This window comes from Dryas octopetala, chromosome 1 (assembly GCF_963921425.1).
Source record: "Dryas octopetala chromosome 1, drDryOcto1.1, whole genome shotgun sequence".
NCBI lineage: Eukaryota > Viridiplantae > Streptophyta > Magnoliopsida > Rosales > Rosaceae > Dryas > Dryas octopetala.
This window is the reverse complement of record NC_141366.1, coordinates 20,086,603-20,100,100: the sequence shown is the minus strand read 5'-3', so window position 1 is coordinate 20,100,100 and position 13,498 is coordinate 20,086,603. Positions and strand designations below refer to the sequence as shown.

At 38.3% G+C, this 13,498-nt stretch overlaps 2 protein-coding genes across 2 annotated transcripts in view; both read left to right on the top strand.

Annotated features, from left to right (window-relative positions):
- The window catches only part of LOC147298967 (uncharacterized), a 3,638-nt gene extending 1,583 nt beyond the window's left edge, over positions 1 to 2,055 (top strand). The window contains exons 4-6 of the mRNA XM_086229084.1: positions 62 to 874; positions 1,541 to 1,857; positions 2,019 to 2,055. Coding sequence (XP_086085210.1) covers positions 62 to 874; positions 1,541 to 1,857; positions 2,019 to 2,055 — 1,167 coding nt within the window. The remainder of the gene's footprint in view (positions 1 to 61; positions 875 to 1,540; positions 1,858 to 2,018) is intronic.
- Positions 2,056 to 8,890: 6,835 nt separating this feature from the next.
- On the top strand, positions 8,891 to 12,522 carry LOC147298966 (ARM repeat superfamily protein). Its single transcript, XM_086230189.1, has 2 exons — positions 8,891 to 9,388; positions 11,412 to 12,522. Exons 1-2 carry the CDS (start codon positions 9,039 to 9,041, stop codon positions 12,262 to 12,264), a joined length of 1,203 nt encoding a protein of 400 aa, XP_086086315.1. The 5' UTR covers positions 8,891 to 9,038; the 3' UTR covers positions 12,265 to 12,522.
- Positions 12,523 to 13,498: the final 976 nt, after the last annotated feature.

Genomic DNA, 13,498 nt, shown 5'->3' with positions numbered 1-13,498 from the left:
CCTTCATTTGGAACCCAGGGTTTTTGGGTGTGTTGCTTTTGTCCATTTACATTCTCATCAGCGATCTAAGCTCGCATCTCGGGCCTTGGAGTGTGTATTTGTTGGTTATGGTCCATCCCAGAAGGGGTATCGGTGCTATCATCCCTCTACTCAGCGCTTCTATGTCTCTATGGATGTCACTTTTCATGAACATCAACCTTTTTATTCTCCACGTCCACTGGATTCTACCCTTCAGGGGGAGGTTTCTAGTGAAGTGCAGAATCGAGATGATGTGTTGTTTTTTGATAAGTTTGGTTATGGGAGTAGTAGTGAGGAAGAGTCAGAACAGGCTGCTGATCACCTAGTGTCTGAGGATGATACTGAGAATGCGGAAATTACTGCGGATGATACTGAGGATGCAGAAATTACTGAAGATGATACTGAGGATATGGTAGGACAAGAACCTACAAATTCTGAGCCTGAGGAGTCACCACTCCATGATAGTACCGCCATCTCTCCTACTCCATTGAATCAATCTTCTTCATCCATTGAGGTAACAAACAATACTCTTGATTCACATTCTAGTTCAGATCTTGTTTCTAATGCTTCTAAATTTACACTCCCTCCTCGGTCTAACCGAGGACAACCACCAGCTAAATATGAGCCAGATCCAAATGCCAAAGTTAGGTACTCAATTAATAATCATGTGTCATCTGTTAGGCTGTCAAAGTCATATGAATCGTATGTTCTGCAATTATCTTCTGTTTCTATTCCTAGTAGATTGCAGGATGCTCTTGCAGATTCTAGATGGACCAAAGCTATGGCTGAAGAAATGGCGGCATTACAGAAAAATTCAACCTGGGAGTTGGTTTCTCTACCTAAGGGGAAGAAGACAGTTGGATGCAGATGGGTGTTTGCAGTCAAACACAAAGCTGATGGATCAGTTGAAAGGTATAAGGCAAGGTTGGTAGCGAAGGGGTATACACAGTCCTATGGCATAGACTACTTGGAGACGTTTGCTCCAGTGGCCAAGTTAAACACAGTACGGGTTCTGTTGTCTTTGGCTGCTAACAAAGATTGGCCACTTCTTCAGTTTGATGTAAAGAATGCTTTTCTCCATGGTGATTTGACTGAAGAAGTATACATGGATCCTCCTCCAGGTATACCAGAGTTCGATAATACAAGATTGGTGTGTAGACTGAAAAAGTCTTTATATGGTCTTAAACAATCTCCGAGAGCCTGGTTTGGGAGATTCACCCGTGCGATGAAGAACTATGGTTATCGGCAGAGTAATTTTGATCATACTTTGTTCCTAAAGAAAAGGGGGAAGAAGATTACTGCTCTTATTATTTACGTTGATGATATGGTTCTGACTGGAGATGATTATGAGGAAATCTCTAATTTGCAGAGGTACTTGTCTCAAGAGTTTGAAATGAAACAGTTGGGGGACTTGAAGTTCTTTCTTGGGATAGAAGTTGCTCGGTCTAAACATGGCATATTCCTATCTCAAAGGAAATATGTTTTAGACTTGTTGTCTGAAACTGGTATGCTTGGGTGTAAGCCAGCTGTCACTCCTATGGAGCAAAATCATAGACTTTTTGAGTGTTTGGGGGCTTTGCCTGCAGATAAGGGGCGATATCAGAGACTTGTTGGAAGATTGATATATTTGTCTCACACTAGACCTGACATTGCTTATGCGGTTAGTGTAGTAAGCCAGTTTATGCATGCCCCGTGCAAACCTCATATGGATGCTGTGGAGCGAATTTTACAGTATCTAAAATCTGCACCTGGTAAAGGATTGTTGTTTGCTAATCATGGTCATGTAAATGTTGAAGGTTTTTCTGATGCAGACTGGGGAGGTTCAGCAGATGATAGAAGGTCTACCTCAGGCTATTTTACCTTTGTAGGAGGAAATTTGGTGACTTGGAGAAGTAAGAAGCAATCAGTTGTATCTAGGTCGAGTGCAGAGGCTGAATACAGAGGTATGGCACTTGGAGTAGTCGAACTTTTGTGGTTGAGACATTTATTGACTGATTTAGGATGTCCACCTACCAAACCTATGGACTTGTTTTGTGATAACAAATCTGCTATTGATATAGCACATAATCCTGTTCAGCATGATAGAACAAAACACATTGAGATTGATCGACACTTCATCAAAGAGAAACTTGAAGCGAAGATTATTAACTTTCCATTTGTGAAGTCCGAAGATCAGCTTGCAGATGTGTTGACCAAGGCTATGGCAAATCGGGTGTTTTTGGACTCACTAGACAAGTTGGGCATGTGCGATATATATGCACCAACTTGAGGGGGAGTGTTGGTGTGAGTCAACACGTGTGATTATTGTGTAATTATTAGAATTAATTAGGTGATTTATTAATTCTTGTATTTTAGTTATAGGCCCATGTATATAAACCACTTTTAGTGGTCTTATTCAATTAATCAGAAAATATATTGAAACCCTAAACCTAAGCCTCCTCTGAACATTCCCATCCCCCCCCTCTATTTTTTCTCACGTTCACACCCCCCTCCCCCTGCTTTTTTTTTTTTTTTTTTCTTCTTCTTCTCCAGCCAGCCAGCCAGCCCCTCCATCTTTCTCAAGCTTGCACAGCCACGCCCACCACCATTCTCCCTCTCTCTACCATCTCTGCCGACCACCCCAGCCCCGCCCCAGCCCACCCCAACCCAGGCCCGACCACCCCAGCCCCGCCCCTTCTCACCCCAACCCAGCCCCGACCACCCCAGCGGCTTCCAACCACCGGCGTGCCCTTCTCTCTCTCTCTCTCCGAGTAGCTGGTTCGGCGGGCACTTGCCGAACGGGTCCTTGATGTTCGGTGGGTACCTACCGAACAACACTCACATCGTTCGGCGGATGCCTGCCGAACGAGTGTGACATTTTCGGCGGGCCAGTGTCGAACGGATGCGCAGCTGCGCGCTGGAGGAGAGAGAGAGAGGAGGTGCTGTTGCTACAGGGCTGGGGTGCGGGAGGGAATGAGGTGGTCCGGTGAGGGGCTGAGTGGGTGGGTCGGGGCTGGGGTGGGCTGTGAGGGGTGGTCGGAGCTGGGTTGGGGTGGGCTGGGGAAGAGAGAGAGGAGGTGGTGCTGCGGGGGGGGTCGGTGCAGGGGCTGAGGGGCTAGGTGGGTTGGGTGGAGGGGGGAGGCCGGAGGGGGAGGGAGGGAGGGGTGGGTCGGGTGAGGGGGTTGAGGGGCTTGGTGGGTTGGGTGGAGGGGCTGGCTGGCTGGTTGGGTGGAGGGGCTGGCTGGCTGGCTGGAGAAGAAGAAGAAGAAAAAAAAAAAAACAGGGGGAGGGGGGTGTGAACGTGAGAAAAAAGAGAGGGAAAGAGAGGAGGGTGTGTAATGAAATGAGGGTATTTTGGTAATGGGTTGGGTGTGTGTTGAGAGGTTTTGAATTTGAGGTAAGTGTGTGGGGTGTGTAGGAGAAAAAAAGGGAAAAAGGGTGTGCAAAAAGAAAAAAAGGGGTGTGCAAATAGCAGCCCTCTTTTTTTATTGTATTTGTAAGAACAAAAGAAATTAATCACCCAATGATCCTTTTCAACAAGCTTCGTTGCTTGCCACAAACCACAAAAATGCACAGCTGGTGTGCTCTGTGCATATATGCAGCTTGTATTGATCTTTTGTTTTTTATTGATATATATAACCATGTCTGTTGAGGACGACATGCCTAGCTTGAAATGTCGCTTAATTACAATAGTGAATTGATCTGGCTCAACACCTTGTTCAACTTGCAAAACCAGAACTTAATTAATTGGAGATAAGGAAACATCAGATTAGAGATAGACATGCATGGACAAGAGTCACGAGGTTATTGTACGTAGAATTCAAGGAGCCATGGTTGGTTGATCGATGGTTGTCCGTTTCTTTGTCTCTGGTCGCCATCGTCCGTACTGAAGTTGCTAATTCTAGCGGTAGAGCTAGAATTAAAAACGTGCTTACTGATAATGACTGATGGGTTTATTTTTTATTTTTTATTTGCTAAATGTGGAAAATTCTTTGTTTTCGATTGGTTAAATGTCAATTGGGGACCTCCAATGTACGTTCTTTGTTGATACAAAAATCTGTAAGAGAAATGCAACAACTTAGAATGGATGATCTGGCTGATTGGAAGCCTTATTGGATGATGATTAGGATGATGACTTGGGATGATCAAGACTTGTTAGATTGTTGATTGTTGTTGATGAGATTTTTCTGCATGAACACAAAATCAAAGGAAAAGAACCGGTGTGGTACCAGCCAAATATGTTCCGATGATGAAGTCAATCAAGTGTATTTGATAGTGTTTAAGGACGAACAAGTAAGAACAAAGCAAAAACAAGATATGAACTTGAGAGAATATAAAAAATAAAAATAAAAAGTAAGATTTTCTGGATTATTCTCAGCTGATTGTAGGTGTATTTTTTTGGATTTTGTGAGCAAAATTTGTGAAACTCTTACTTTGTACACATAAGTGAGCTTATATAAGCAAAGGACGATGTGAGATTTAAGTTATCTGCATGAAGATGGATGGCTGAGAAGAGACCATGTATTCGGTCAAGAACAATATCATGCACAACTACCCACCACATTTGCATTCAATGTTGTATTAAATGCAAGTATGAAAGATCAAGTAGAATGCCCTAATAGTCATGGTTGTGAGCTGAGATGTCCTATATGTCAGAGAATCATGTCAGGTGCATTTGAGTATGGTGGTTCGTTCCAACGTGATCTTCTATAATAGCGTGGAAGTCTAAGTCGAGCGGATCACACATGTTCCCCATATGTAGATGTGAAACCCATATATGATTGGATCGGATCAAACATGGATAAGTTTGGCTAAACCGATCAAATAGATAGTGCAATGATTGCTTCAAGTGTAAACCAACTGTGATTGGAATTTGAGAGGATGATCACCAAATGCCGAACTGAACTGAAATGTCTCAGAAAAGATGAACACTCAAGTTCTTAGAAGATCCCAATGTCGGATCGGATCAGCCACGTGTTGGTCTGACCTAACCAGCCACGAGTTGGTCTGTGATTGACTGTTGAATTTATGTGGATTTATCCGCAAACATTCCTTTTTTTTTTTTTTTTTTACCAATAGGGCCTAATTACATATGCCCATGGTTAGATTGAGTTTGTCCTTTTCTTTTTCATTTAAGCACTAAGCATGTGTGCTTTTCTTCATTGATTAGTATGGTAGGCATTGAGGTCAGTAATTTTGAGGTTTATCACTCTTCTTTGAGAAACGAAATCTTCATACATTCTAATAAAACATAGATTTTGCTTTCTTGGTGTGATTATTTCTTGTAATCCCATTATTTTTTATAATGGAAGAAATTATTACTGATGCCTGTGGACTTAGGCATATTTCCGAACCACGTTAAATTCAGTGTCTCCTTTAATTTTTTTGGTCTAGTTATCTGTTGCTACCCACTTTATTTTGTTATCTCATTTTAATCACATAAGAGTGGGAAAAGTCGATCTGTAAGCTTCATTGATCCGCCGATTGGTGAACTCAAAGTACAAAGATGGCCGAAGTGTTACCGAACACTTAAGTGACTTTCAAGACTTGGTGAACCAGTTGACGAACATGAAGATGATGCTTGATTTAAATAAATTATCAAAATCTCAAATAAAATTTAAAAATTTTGCGGGGTCTCACATCGGGGGTGGATTGGCTGGATTTGTTGTGTTTTTTTTTTTTTTTTTTAAGTTTAGAGTTTTCTATGGATTTTAGTTTTTTTTTTTTTCGAGATATTCTATAACATGAATTCACAAAAGTACTCTTTAAGTTAATAGAAAAATTGATATAAATGGATGACAAGTGCCACATTGGCACATATTGATAACTTCAGGTGGTAAATTGACAAAAAAAAAAATTGGGTTGTACGGGAGCACAACCCCTACAGTCCAGGTGATATTTAGATAAAAAAGCCGCAAAGAAATAAGAGTAGAAGCACATATCCTTAAAGCACAAGTACATCTCTTAATAATTAGGAGCTTTTAAACAAGGTTTCCTATTTTTCTTTTTTCTGTTCTTGAAAAAAAAAATTTAAGGGATGTGTAGTGGTGACACCCGTATATGATCCAATAATTCAATAGTCCATTTTTATTCTCAAATTAGAGGGAATGATATTTTAATCATAACATATTATCCTACAATCTCTCATCACTTAGGCTAAACCCGTTCTGTTTTTAAAACGATATTTAAGAATAATTTTTACAAAAAAATTATGCTAAATCGAAAGCATTGTTTCGTGTTGTTAGGAAATGAGCCAACAATTATTTCAGATTCTAACACTCAACTGCACACGTGGTCTTTTTTATTTTTTGATCGAAATAGATATTCATTGATTAAGAATCAAGATGATGTACAATCAGCTTGCACTTGGGACTCAAGCCATGTAGGAATTGAACCCTCCCAAATATGACTAGAACCACAACTCAGAGCAAAACGAGCAAGCTTATCAGCCGCCCCATTACAAACTGTAGAGATAAAAGAGCAAGACGATGGAGTTAACAAAAGACAATTAACCTTTATAAGTATTCAAAGCTTAATTTTCCACAAGTATTCTCAGCAGATCGAAGAACACACATGCTCATGAAACTAGAGCATTTTTCTCCAACCAAATACGCCAAGCAAGTATAGCAAACTGCCGAGCCTCTGTGGAAATTAATATGCAGCCTTTCAATAATGGAAATGCAGAAAAAGTTTCCAGACCATGCAGAGGAGCAACCAGGGCAACAAACTTCATTATTAGATCCCCATCATGTGAAAATCAACTTTTAATGGGAGATTGCAATTGCATTAATGATTTGCTACCATCAAATTTTTTGTTGGTTTTCTACTATATATCCCCAATAACTTAAAATGTTACTATACATGTTTTCAACTGTTTTATATTTCAATAGAAAGGAGTAGACGAACACACAATCTTTTTGGTAAAAATTGAAACCATCATCATATATGATAATTAGATAGGTAGACAATCTAATTCCATTTGATTAATCATATTGTAGATTTAAAAAATCCAATTGACATGCGTCATGTCCGCGTGTGTGCCAAGAGACTAGTATATATTATTCATGCATCAACTTTCTTTAAAATTAATTTTTTTTTTATAAGACATTAAAATTATATAGAAAAAACTTATCTATCTCCTTGTTGTAATGATGTGGTATTCCTTGAAGAGAGAGATAGAGACAAGAGATGAGAGAAATAAAGTGAGAGAATAGAGAGAGCCAATAAGAGAGGGGAAAATGCCATGTGGTATCATATGGGGGGATAAGTAAGTTCTTCTCAAATTAGATATATATCGTTGCTATGAGTAATATATCCTAAGCTTGTAGTTTAAAAAAAATTCTTGTAGTTTGTACTTGCAGTAGGTTATTAAATAGGCCTCACCAAAAAGCCCAAGGCCCGAAGCTCGTCCGACTTAGCCCGAAGCCCGGTACAAAACTCAACGCAAAGCCCGTTTACACATATATGTATCTTCAATAAAAAAAATATAAGATTTTGGCTATGCTTTGATTCGAACATGAGACCTCACATAACTAGCTTTAACTCTCAACCAATTAAGTTGACTAGTTTATTTATCAAATTTATGAATCATAACATATTTAATAGGTTTTTCATTTGTTTAATCCAATAAATTAGGTTTTATATAATTTATATAACTTCAGGTGGAATCTCAAGTTTTGTATTAAATATTTAAATGGATTATTTGGGGTTTGGTGAGTGTTTGGGGTTTAGAGTTTTTATTATATATGTTTTATAAACATACGATGCAATTGTGTTTCAAACCATCCGAACCGTTCATTTTTTAGTTCTTCACTCAAAGATTATCCCTGCAAAAAATTAGCTCAATCGGATATGTAAAAGTTCGGTAACAGTGGTCAAACTTATGAACGATCGTAGTTTTTCTAATGATAATCGAATGGGTAGATGAATTCCGATTTGGCCGATTTTTTGTAAGGATGATCTTTGACTATGAACATAGAAAATGAACGGCTCAGATTGTTGAAATCACGTTGTGGTCTTCACAATTATGGAAACGACAAGGTTTTAACAGGAAAGTTATTAAAATTATACTCTTCAAGTGTATTTATATGTAGGAGCTCACATCTCAATCGTGTTTTCAACAATCCGAATCGTTCATGTTTTAGTTCTCCACTCAAATAATCTAAGCAAAAAATTAGCTTAATCGGAGATTTAAAAGTGAGGTAGCGATGGTCGAATTAATAAACGATCGTAATTTAATAACTTTAATTATAGTTGTATTATAAAAGTTGTATATACACATATACATTTATGTTATATTATAGTTGTAATGTTGTATATAATTTTAAAAGTTTATTATTTATGATATTACACTATTACTAACATAATAATATTATGTAATAACTTAATAAACATATTAATAATTTATTGGAGTAACAAACGAAAAAGCTATTAAATATGTTATGATTCACAAACTAAACAAATAAACTAGTTAGTTTAGTTGGTTGAGAGTTGAAGCTTGTTACATGAGATTGCATGTTCAAATCACAACATAACCCAAATTTTATATTGTTTTATTTATGATTTATATATGTATGTAAATAGGCTTTGGGCCCATTCTTGGCCGTCCATTTGGGCCTAGCCCGGGCCGGCCCTCTAAGCCCGCAAGTCCCGAGCTCGACAGGCGGGCCTTGGGCTTGTGTATTAAGGCCCAAGCCTAGCCTGGCCCATTGCCGACCCTATTATTATATGTAGGAATGCAAAATGGGCCGGGCCAATTTTTGGGCCGAAATATCAGGCTTTGGGGTTTTGGTCTAATTTTACGGCCTTATAACTGTTATAACTGTTAAAGTAGTTGTGTGTAGCAGACAAATCTCCAAAGGACAAGTTGCTGTTGCTTAACGCCAACCAACCCTACCTCTCTCTCTCTCTCTCTCTCTCTCTCTCTCTCTCTCTAAATAAGTAAATATCTCAGCCTCGAAGCTTAGCACCCAGATTTTTGTTCTCTCTTTGTTTTGTCTTTCGAACACCGCATCGAAACTACACCGACTCTTCTTAATTCAATGGATGATAGCTCATCATCAGCTGACGGTCAGAGTAGTACGGCTTTGGACTTACCTTCACCCCCCTCCTTATCATCATCATCATCATCATCATCATCATCATCATCACCATCACCAGCACCATCCTCAGCCGTCCATCGAGCTCTGCAACTCATCCAATCGGACGACCAGGATCTCAAGCTCCAGGGTGCCCAGGAAATCCGACGGCTCACCAAGACCTCGCAGAGGTGTCGGCGCCAGCTCTCCGACTCGGTGGGTCCACTCGTATCCATGCTCCGAGTCCCCGACTCGCCCGAGTCTCACGAGTCTGCTCTCCTCGCTCTCCTCAACCTCGCCGTCAAGGATGAGACGTACGTATTCCCGCACCCAACTCTTTTTTTTTTATTATTATTATTTTTTTCTTGGAATTTGGGGAACGAGTTTTTTGGGTTTTCTAGATACTTCTTCCTCGGATTCGTCAATTTTGGGAAGATAAATATTAATATCAATAATAGCTCTCGGTGTTCTCTTTTTCTTTTTCTTTTTCACTCTACTTTTCTTTTTATATGATTGGTTGCTGAGAAAATTGTGGGGGAAACAATTTGCTAAAGTTGTGGTTGGGATTTTCCCTTCATGGACACATGGGTGTGTCCCGTTTAATTAGTATTCTCATATCACGTAATAAAGTGTTTTGTATAAAATAAAAATAAGGATTAGGTTAGCTCAAAAAAGAAAGTGGTTTGGTATCAAATAGTTTAAGGGTTTGGTACTTTGATTGATTTTAATTAGATTTATAATTATAGAGTTACCAAAAAAAAATGATATAATGATTGCATAGAAAATATTGCCGAAAATTTCGAGTACCTTCAAGTATAAGGAATGTATGTATTATATATACAGATACTATTTTCTAGGTTGTAAAAGAAAAAATTGTTGGGAATTGAAGTATTGAGTCTTCTATGACCGGAAAAATGTTGGTTGCCCCTAAAAATGTTGTAAAATGAAATCCACCACGTGATTAAAGATAATTCTTTTAGATTATGAGAACAGAAAAAGGAAAAATGAGTTTGCTTTATGATAGACTTCTTTAGAAAGGAATTGGATGCTTTATGGTTCGAGAAGCCCCCCCATAGGATGTGAGGGGTGGTTTCTCTTTTCCTTTGATTCTTACTCTTATCTTTTCTCCTTTTCTTTTAAGCTTGTCTCTCAAGTTATCATATTATAATAAAGGGTTTCTGTTTGGTGAGGTCCGTCAGAAGAAAATATATATTACTGAAGCATTGCATTTGTTGCCCTTCTCTTTTACCCTTTTTGCAAGTGTATTTGTTACTTTCTGTTTTCTTTAATCCAAATATTAGTACTACTTTATAGTAAAAAAAATTAGTTGATTTCCTTCTCTGGTTTTTTCTTAGCAACTAAATGGATGTGAAATTAGTTTATTTCTAAAATCTTGATCGATATGCCTGCCCTAAAAGTTGAACCAACTTGGAAAATTAGCTCTCTTTTGCTTGGTATTGAACAGTTGCTGGCTAGATTTGACATCAATGCTTATGCTTTGGCATCAATGGGTTCAACTAACTATTTGGCTTTCTCTTGGGAGGTGGTTCTCCTTCAAATATACCAGGATCTTTGTAATAATGGAATGCCTCGCTCGTGCTTTACATATGAATAAATAATTTTGTTTGTTTCGTTTTCAAAATAAAATAAAATAAAAGAAAAATAGGAAAAACTAAATGGGATGTAAGCAATTTGAGAAACAGGACAAATATGTTGGTAATTCGGATGAAATTATGTTATGAAATCAACCAATATTTCAAGCTGTTTGAGTATGATTTGTTTCTGGCCAGGACATTTAAGCCTTTTTTTTTTTTTTTCCTGTTTGGTAAATCATGTTAAACCTTCTTCTTTTTGGACCTATGCCTTTCTATTGTTTACACTTTTTGGTTCTAGTCTTCTAGATATCCGTCCCTTGCTTTATCTTAAACTACCATACCAATTTTTACTTTCTAGATACCATACTAATTTTTACCATAATCTATTTTGAAGTAGGGGAGAAGTCTACTGTTTGTGTTCAAGTGCGTTAGTGTGTATTATGCGCTTGTTGCTACTTGAAAATTTTGGGGACTTTGTGAAACTATTGTAACATTAACATGGCATATTTAGTATTCATTTTGAGCATACTATCATGGTAAGCCAATTCGGTTTGTTGGAACTTTGTGAAAACCAAGTGAGATTAATATAATATTTGTTCTGATCTTTAGCTTTGCTTAAGACCAACTTTAGTTGCTATGTTATTTGATGGTTATGCAGAAATAAGATCAGCATGTTGTAAAACAGTTCTTTCCCTTGATTTCTCTGATTTTTTTTTTTTTTTTTTCAAATTTGATCTCACAGGAATAAAATTAAGATTGTGGAAGCTGGTGCCTTAGAACCAATAATTAATTTCCTTCATTCACAAAGTTGGAACCTGCAGGAGTATGCAACTGCATCTCTACTTACTCTATCTGCTTCTACTGCGAACAAGCCAGTTATAGGTGCTTCTGGTGCCATTCCTCTTCTGGTGGAAATCCTTAGACATGGAAGCCCACAAGCCAAAGTTGATTCTGTAATGGCTCTTTCCAATCTCTCAACATACCCAGATAACCTTAGCATCATTCTTGAAACAAAACCAATCCCTTGTATGGTTACTTTGTTAAAAGCCTGCAAGAAGTCTTCAAAGACAGCCCAAAAATGCTGTGCTCTGATAGAAGCTCTGGTGGGCTTTGATGAGGGCAGAACTGCCTTAACATATGAAGAAGGTGGAGTCCTTGCAGTCATTGAGGTGCTTGAAAATGGATCTCTCCAAAGTCGGGAATATGCTGTTGGTGCTCTACTAACAATGTGTCAAAGTGACCGATGCAGATATAGAGAAGCGATTCTTAAAGAAGGGGTAATCCCTGGACTTCTTGAGCTCACTGTTCAAGGAACACCCAAGTCTCAGTCTAAAGCACACACACTTCTGCACTTACTGAGGGAATCCCCATACCCAAGATCTGAGCTTCAACCAGACACACTGGAGAATATCGTATGCAACATTATCTCACAGATTGATGGTGATGATCAGTCTGGTAAAGCAAAGAAGATGCTGGCTGAGATGGTGCAAGTCAGCATGGAACAGAGCTTGACGCATTTACAGCAAAGGGCTCTGGTATGGACACCAACTGATCTGCCTATCAGTACTTGCACCTCCCAAGTTTCTTTGAACTGACTGCTTTGGTTTCATTGGCTTTGTCATTCTTACGTGGGGTCCTGTGAGATAAAATTTTCCATAGTGTACCAAGGAAAACAAAAAGAAAAAAGGAAATAAAAAAAAAAGTGATAGTATATATGATGCCAGTCCAGGCCATTGTTGTGATGTCGGGTGACTGGTAAGTGTCAATAAACTGAAAAAATGTGAAGTTGACAGAGTATTTTATTAGTTGGTTTGTGAAGAAACTGTTTTATGAAATATTACAATTTAGTGAAAGCTTCATATCTCCATTAATTTCCTGTCAAAAAAGAAAATATACTTACCAGTCCATGTTGATTGGGAGTGATTGGTCTGAGCAACAGACCAAAGAAAAGTCAGCAAGTTTGGGAGGAATGTGAAGACTTTTCAATGGGTGTAACCAGGTTTATGCGCCTAATTTTCAAATATCCTTTCCTTTGAGCCTCAACGTATGGTCCATTTAATTGTGAAATCTGTGGATTCAGTTGTTGCAAGGAGATGATGGGTAGGAGTGGCAGAGCACTGCGAGGCATGTCTTTCGAGAGTAGAATGGTGTGCTTGATGGGCTCGCTTTTCAGGGTCATGATCTTAGTCTTGGTTACTCATATTTTTGGACCTTCTAGCTTTTTAGGAGAAGACTGTTTGGGCTCGTCTAAGCCTAGGTTTGTTCTTGGCTAGTTTTGTGCTGTTCGGCTTTTGCCTTCACTTTACCAAAAATAACAAAATACAAAAATGACTGTGTTGGCGGTGCAGACAAATAAAAAGCAAGGCAGCTGAGTTTTCATGATGCTTACACTTTCCCTAAACCCTATTCCACTAATGAGAGGTGCCTTTATTGATTTGGGTATTTAACATTATGAGTAAAACTTTTATGTAACGGGTACATATATTTATTGTACATATCTTTTTTATTACGTGCTAAGTCACTCTATAATAAGAGATATACACATAAAATATATCACGAATATACACATAAAGTGTATACATTTCGTGATAGGAAAAAAGGACATCATATGTATTCCTAGCATTATTGTATTCCAAAACACTGTCTGCATCACTTTAAAAAAAAGTGCCGTAGTACAAGAAGGGAGTGCAAACAAAGCTTTCCTTAAAAAAAAATTATATCTCAACTCTTAAGTTTATAATTTCTTTTATCTATCTATTTTATTTTATTTTTTGTCTGATGAGTAAGTGATTTGGGACATTTTTCAACAAAGTTGAGACTTGATAGGCA

Excerpts from the sequence above, each read along its gene's own strand:
- LOC147298966 (XM_086230189.1), top strand. The coding sequence starts at position 9,039 with ATGGATGATAGCTCATCATCAGCTGACGGTCAGAGTAGTACGGCTTTG. Across the intron at positions 9,389-11,411 it reads CTCGCCGTCAAGGATGAGAC|GAATAAAATTAAGATTGTGG; the intron begins GTACGTATTCCC and ends TTGATCTCACAG.